This window comes from Otolemur garnettii, unplaced genomic scaffold (assembly GCF_000181295.1).
Source record: "Otolemur garnettii isolate 467f Iridium unplaced genomic scaffold, OtoGar3 scaffold00039, whole genome shotgun sequence".
Classification (NCBI taxonomy): Eukaryota; Metazoa; Chordata; class Mammalia; order Primates; family Galagidae; genus Otolemur; species Otolemur garnettii.
In genome coordinates this window covers 11353874-11361676 of record NW_003852434.1, presented here as the reverse complement: position 1 = coordinate 11361676, position 7803 = coordinate 11353874, and the positions used below count along the sequence as shown (strand labels likewise).

The window sequence follows — 7803 nt, the reverse complement described above, 5'->3', positions numbered from 1 at the left end:
TTTCCAGGTCACATGTCTTCTTCAGGAACCCCAGAGGGAGGCAGGTGAAGGGCCAGGCCTGCACCCTCCCCGTCAGGACTCTGCTGCGTCTCTCGGTGAAGGCCTCTATGAACAGTGGTGGGAAGACCAACCCGTGCTGCTCCTCCAGAGCAGATATGGCCAAGGTTTCATTTCTCACCAGGCTCTGCACAGCCAGGCCCTTGAGTCTTGGTGCACCCTGGTGGCTCATCTTGGTTAATCAGGTGTGGACTCAGGTTGCAGGGTGCTGGGACCTCAAGCAGAAACTGATTAGGACCTATTTTTAATGCAATATCCTATCCTAATGCTGTGTGTACAGCACAGTATTCTGTAGTGTGAACAAACCATGATTTAATCTTACTGATAGACATTTAGCTATTTGTCTAGCTTGCAATTAAAAATAACACAATGAAGAAACGTACAGCCTTGTTTCTGTGTCCGTTTCTATAGAGTAGGCTATTAGAAGAGTGAAACCCCATTTCTGATACTGATGCTAAATTACCCGTTCAAGACAAGGGGTGACAAATCCAGCCTAGGATTGGCCTTTCAGATTTTCTCACATCCCTGTTTAGGCTTCAGGTTGTAAAGTCATTAAAGAGAGATGTGGCTGTGAATGTGCTACCTGGACCTCTCTTCAAGAAAACTTTCTGTTCAGCTGTGAGTACAGGCAGCAGATAGCCTCCAGCTGTCCACCCTTCTGGATCCACTTCAGCTTTCAAGCCAAGGTCATGGTTTTCATGGGCAGTTTCTAGCCAATAAGCATGGCAGATGGAATTAGGGCCTATTACTACCCAGATGCATGACTCTGCTGACTGTAATCTTTAATCTGGCCGAGACTTTCTCAGTTCTACCTCCAAGCTGGAAGCTGTCTCTGCCCCATCCTGCTCTGGCCTGCAGAGCTGCAGAGCCACCTGAAGACTTTCCTTACTGGAATAGGCAGCATAATCCCCACCCCATGTCTGTAGCCTAATCCCATGAACCTGTGAATGTTATGTTGCCTAATGTGACAAAAGGGACTTAAGATGTGATTATGGTGAGGATCTGAAGATGGGGAAATTATTCTACATTATCTGAGTGGACCTATGTTATTACAAAGGTCTTTGTAAGGGAGAGAGGAAGGCAGGAGAATTGATCAGAATAAGCAGCAGAGGTCAGTGGTATGAGGTCACAAACCACGGAATGTGGGCCGCTCCTAGGAACTGGAGAAACTCCCCCTAGGACTTCTGCAAGGAGTGCAGCCTGTAAAGACCTTGATTTTAGGCTAGGGAAACACACTCTTTACTTCTGACCTCCAGAACTGTAAATTCATAAATTGGCATTTTAAGCCATTAACTTGGCAGTGACTCGTTACAGCACTAATGGAAATTAATGCACCTGCCCAACTTGTGTCCACCCTTTGCCATTTGCAGGCATCACTCCCAAGAAACCTCACTCCAAACTCCATCTCAGCTTCTGCTTCTGGGAGGGCCTGGGAAGCTCAAAAGATCTTCACGTGACCCACTTTTGATCAATACCTGCAGCAAAATTCCCACAATGTTGACGATAATTATGAAGAAGGGGTTTAAAAACATCATGATGGGAAAGGAAACTCTCAGGAGGAGGACATGGAACAATGACAGATGACAACCAGCTCCTCAGATACCTTGGTTTTCAGATCAACTTGTGTAGCAGCTGGACCAGGAATTCAGCTGGGAGGGCAGGGTCTGCTCATCAGTGGCCTCTGGCTGCTGGTTGGGACTGAATGTGTCATCCCTCTGTGTTGGTAATTGCCAGCCACCTGTGTCAGTGCACGGCAGGGAGTCTCTAGGTTACAAATGAGAGGTTCTGTAGGTGTGTTGGCAAGTTGAATTTGGGTGTAAGATGGAACAGGTACATTTACCTATTATCTGTAGCTAATAGACCTGTACCTGTTACCTGTAGCTAATACACATAGCTTCTGTTCGTGTGAGTTGTATGTAAGTCAGATGCTTGTAACTTGGGGATTACTTGTAGTTCATTGAATTAAAGGGCACAGATCAGGGAATTCTGTCTCCTAGGGGAGTTATATAAATAGATGACGTAATGTGTACTGTGTACCACGTACAAAGACTTGACAGTCTTCATGACAACCCAGTGACGTGGGTGTCATCCCTTAATCAGTCCCCCTTTGGGAAACATCTAAATGCCACTCTGGCCCCTTTGGAGGCACAGGTTAAGTAATGGACTAGACTCTTTGTCAATAGCTAATGAAGTGTCATGAGAAAGGGAGAAAAGGGGTATTGAAACAATGGTGTAGTTCCACTGAAAGGCAGGGTCGCCAGATAACCCGGAGAACGCCCCTTATATGAAAAAGTTTTTCATTATTAACCTGAAATTCAAATATAAGTACAGGTACTAAATATGCTGGAAATTTTGTTCTGAAATCCAAATTAACTGGGTCAAGTCTTTTTTGTTAAAGCTGGCCATCTTATTGGAAGGATCTTCTTGGCCCAAGGGATATGAGGGCTCTATTTTTGCTAATTCCTGTAGAGCAGGCAGCTGATCTAATTGTCCAAAGTCTTGTAAATTCAAGTCCTGGCCTCACTGAAGTAAGGATTCCCAGAGACCTGGTTGAGCGCCATTTCGGGGTCTATGTGTGAGGGTGTTTCTAGAGGACCCTGGAGTGAGTGAGGAGGATCTGCCCTCACTATGGGTGGGCACCATCCCCTGGGGTGGGACTTGGCTGCAGCAAAAGGGCAGAGGAGAGGCAACTTCATTTTCTTCTGGAGCTGGGACCCCCTTCCCCTGCATCTCAGCTCCAGGCTCTCCAGACTTTGGACTCCAGGGTTTGTACCAGTGGCTCCCTGGTTCTCAGGGCTCTGACCCCTCAGACCAAAAGCCCCAGGACCAGGGAAGCTGATGGTATGACCATCAAACTTGGATGAGCAGTGCTACTGGCACCTGGGGTCCTCACCTTGCAGACAGCCTGTGTGAGACTTCAGCTTCCATAAACAGACACGTCGACACTCCACATGTCCTGTGGGCTTATTCCTTGCAGTTTATGTTAATGTGAGAGTAATACTAATAAGTATTACATTTATCAGTTCTAATTTTTAATATTGCACATCAATAGATATGAACTACACAAATAAAAGCTAGTGGGGTTTTTAGTTTTAATAGCATAAAGGTGTGAACTGTGATATCACTTGTTTTGACCATGCTGAGGATTTATCGTGACGTTGAAGCATCTATCACAATTGTTTTTCTTATAACATCTCCTCTTCCCCACTGCACTCCACTTATATTACAAACTTTGGGTTTGGTGACTGTTCCTCTAACCATTTTTTTGCACAAATATGTACACATTTATATATAAACACATCTTCCTATTATGTTCGATAGGATCATAATTGACCACACGCATGTTCAACATGTTTTTCCAGAGACTGGGTCATGCACAGACTCACAAATGAGTATCCATAGTTCAGCATCTTTTAAGTGCTGTGTGAAACTGGATGGCGTGGACGTCACGTAACTCTTACTAACCTTTCTCATGTAATCATTCCACTTGTGCCCAGCTTTTCTCTCTCACAACCGTTCCAGTGAGCAGGCTCGTGCATACATCCTTATACAGCTTTCTAAGTATTTCCATAAACAATTCCTAGCAGTGAAATACAGACCTTTTAATTCAAGGAACTGAGATCCAGAGGGGAAGAAACTTATTTAAGACCAGATTTAAACTGTAACTCTTGCCAGCGATCATTAAATTTCCATGACACCCTGTCAGCTGCTGTTCAGCTCATGCAGTTAAGAGGGAGGATCCTCCCCAGTGTGATTGATGGGTGTCTTCAATAATGTTCGGAAGCCTGGGCAGTAGCTGGCATGCATGCGTTTCCATTCTGTCATTCTTTCTAAATATGGTTCTTAAATGTCAGGGACATTTTTCTTGGCAGAATGAACATAACTTTTTTCCCTTTTGTGGAACAGAGAATCCCACTCCTGGAATTGCAGATTTTTTCCCCTCCTCCCCCAAGGTTGCCTACAGTTGTAACTTAAGTCCTCTAGCCTAACAGCCTATGACAGAGGGACAGAAAGGAACTCTGGGGGGTGGAAGAAACAAGGATGCCAAGGCCCCGTACCAGGGCTAAGAAGCTAACAGGGCTGCGAGGGGAGAGGAGGGCAGGATGGACTTGGAGACTCATGTGGTGATGCTTGAGTTGAGACGTGAAGGATGAACAGACATTTATCTTAGGAGGGCGTTCACGTCACAGGGGACAGCACAGCAAGTGCTCAGTGTTTTGAAAAGAATTGGTATGATCAGGCAAATGTTGTCTTTCTGTCCTGGCAGCAGCTGCAGTGGGAGGTAAGAAGGACATCACACAAGGCCTTGTCCCCACTATAAACTTGGCCTCTCTGCCTCCAATCCTGTCTCGAGTTACTGTAATAGCCTAGATGAGAGAGGAGGGCCTAAATTATGAAATGAGACATGATAGATTTGAGAAACTTAAAGACTGAATGGAGGCCAGCTGAAACGGATCCAGGGTCCTAGTGCTGCTGAGCCTCAAACTCACTGGGAGAAAGCTGGCGGCCAAGAGATGGGAGAGTTGGCAGTTATCCAGTTTCTTGTCTGATTCAAGATTTCCTGAGTTGAGATCCAAACGTAAGTCACTCTTTCAGGGGCAACAGGAGGCTTTTAGGCACACTGTTAATACTTGTGATTCTGAATGTCTTTATAGGATAGTGTGAGAGCAGTCCAACCTCACAAACCACAAGTCTAAGAATGGAATTCAAGGCTCAAATCCAGGTCACTCCTAATGTAGACACCCGATAAAACTAGTCTCATACAATTCATGTCCAATCTAAAGGCACAGACTAAGTAATAGTCTCTAATTTGATTATACTAATATCTCCACAATTAAGATGCCCTTATTCTCTTTCCCTGTAACTTCTCCACCAATGTGGCAGTTTGCACTGTTCATACAGGCAGATCCCTGGCTAATCAATTTCAAAGAGTTTCCATATGAGTGAAATTCAACTTCAAAAAAAGCCCCCTGGCCATTAATGATAAATGAAAATGTGTTCAGCAGCTCGTGGAGTTCTCTGAGCAAGAGAATCAGGCTCCGACAGTGTATGCAGGAGCATAGCTGACCACACAGGGCCACCTGAAGGCCTCGGTGCCACACTGCCCGCCATGGCAAGGGGGGCAACACTGCCATCCGTGCATCTGGAGCAAGAACACCAAGGAAGGGGGCCCTGGGGGCTTCTCTCTTTCATTAGTCGATGCAACAGCACTCAAAGTCCCATAAGCAAGTATGTGATTAACTGACCCTAGATCATGTGCCCATGTGCCCAAGAGGATAGGGAATGCTGAGAAGACTTTTGGACCTCTAGGTTTGTAGGAGGAAACAGGTTCTGTCACACTGAGACCCTTGTGGGGACGAATAAGAAGAGATTTCATTGCCACACTAATGCTATACAGAAAACACCCCCAAGCCTCGTGGCTTACAACCACCATTTGTTACACTCACAAGATCTTGGGTCTGCCTGGTGGTTCTTAGGGTCCCAGCTGGGTTTCCTCTGGGAGCTGGCTGGTTGTTGGCTAATTTAAGTTGGTCTCAACTGGGACCACCAGGTCTCCTGTTACCTTACCTTCCAGCTGGTTTCTCTGGGCACAATTCTTTTCTTTTTTTTTTTTTTTTGAGACAGTCTCACTGTTGCCCTGGGTAGAGTGCTGTGGTGTCACAGCTCACAGTAACCTCAAACCCCTGGGCTTAAGGGATTCTCTTACCTCAGTCTCCCAAGTAACTGGGACTACAGGCACCTGCCACAATGCCCAGCTATATTTTTTGTTGCAGTTGTCATTGTTTAGCTGGCCCAGGCTGGTTTCGAACCTGCCAGCCTGGTTGTATGTGGTGGGCACTGTAACCATTGTGCTACAGGCACCAAGCCCTCTGGGCACTATTCTCATGGCAGTTGCCAGTACATAACATCTAGGCTCAGAACTGGCCTGTTGTCAGTTTGACATTAATTCACCAAAGTCCAGGGCTAGGGAAATTGTGGTCCCTCTCACCAATCAAAAATGGCTTCAATTCCTATAGCCGTACCCTTTTTACTGTTAAAATGAGGGACAAAGTCCCTTGTCCACCCTTTCACCTGGCCACTCTATTTTCTACTCTTCCATAGATCACCAGCATTTACAAGTAAATATTTATATGTGGCTTCTTTTTATAGAAACTGCATATTTCCCACAGTTCTGCACATTCTTATTTCATGTAACTTGGAGGCTATTTTGTATTCACGTGTGTGTTTATATAGATGTACATGTCTGTAGCACTGAATCATGGAAGTAAAAGTGCTGGGTCTAAGGATATGTGCATTTTAAAATTTGATTGCTATTGTCAGCCCTTCATAAGAAACAGTACCTATATACTGTGATTATTTGTTTTTCTACACCCTTACCAAAATGGCAAGGATGAAACCATTTCATCTTATAAACATATATTTGAAGATGTATCTCAGTGCATTTTCAAAGCTTATTTTGACATTTCAAACTTACAGGAAAGTTAAAAGTCACCATGTCTCTTTCCTCCAGATTTGCCAATTATTAATAATGTATCTGCTCCGTTCTCTCCAACAATATCCATTTTCATTCATTTCCTGAACTACTAGAAATCAAGTTGCTAACATGATGCCCCTTCACCCCTAAATATTCCAGTGTGCACTTTTAGGAAGCAAGCACTGTCTTACCTACAAAGCCACAGTGCAGCCATCCAGATCAGGGGTCAGCCCTGGGGGGCCCTGCCACCCAGAAACCATGCTGTCTGCTTCTCTTGCAGCTTTATTATAAGAATACAGTGTATCATACAACATAAAAAATCTGTTAGTCAACTATTTGTTATTGGCAAAGCTTCCAGTCAACAGTAGCTATTAGTAAAGTTTGGAGAGAATAAGAGGTTTTGAGGGCATGTGGTGGGGGGTCAGCATCCCTACCCTGCATTGCCTAAGGGTCCGATGTACCTGTGTACATAAAATAGAACAAGCTCTTAGGGAACAAGACCCGGGGGAAAAGCATGAAGAAACTAGGAATTACAGACTGATGTATTTAGCCAGTAACTGTCCTGAAAATGGCACTCTATTTAATGATTATCAAATTCTAAATTCTTAAGTACTTGAAATTTTCACCCGCAGTGAGCTTTCTTCTGTCAACAAAATTCAAAGGTGCTAGTGGGTAACAGAAAGGTTTCAAAGTTAAAGCAAGTAAAGTTAATGTCATAGCAGTTCCTTGTGTGGGGAAATTAGCCCTTCAGAAATCCATTTTGATGTAATAAATCTATAAACTTCTGCTGAATTTCCTCCTCTTGCCAGCAAGCTGGACATATTAGGCGCCCTATATACTTTCAACACCTGTGCTGACTTCCATAGAAACAGCTTGGCTCTGTCGCCAGCAGCTGTGCGACTCCTTCCCAAATAAGCAGGGTCTGGGTGGCAGCCACAGAGGTGCAGTCTGGCTTGAAGAGACCAGAACCATGAGAACACCCAGATATCTGTGTGTCTGTTAAATAAATGGTATCGTGAACAAACAGGGGCTGATGTGTTGGAGGCCTTGCTAAGGCACATGCGTGTGGGTGAGGGTAAGAGATGGGCTGTGAAGATTCACAGGTTGGCCCTCTCAGTAAAAGTTGCCGGGTCACTCAGTAGCATCAGGTATCCCAGTGTGCCCACTGCCCTTCATGGTTTTTATTCTCTCCTTTACCTTCTGGCTGGGTAACCTAGACTTTTCCACTTTGCTAGGTTGCCATCTTGTTCAGAATTCTTTTTTTTTTTTTT

The 7803-nt window shown here is 44.8% G+C and overlaps 1 protein-coding gene across 1 annotated transcript in view; it reads right to left on the bottom strand.

The window, feature by feature from the left end:
* Positions 1-229, bottom strand: part of LOC100944514 (PRAME family member 12-like) — a 3116-nt gene extending 2887 nt beyond the window's left edge. The window contains exon 1 of the mRNA XM_023513350.1: positions 13-229. Coding sequence (XP_023369118.1) covers positions 13-229 — 217 coding nt within the window. The remainder of the gene's footprint in view (positions 1-12) is intronic.
* Between the last annotated feature and the right edge of the window lie 7574 nt (positions 230-7803).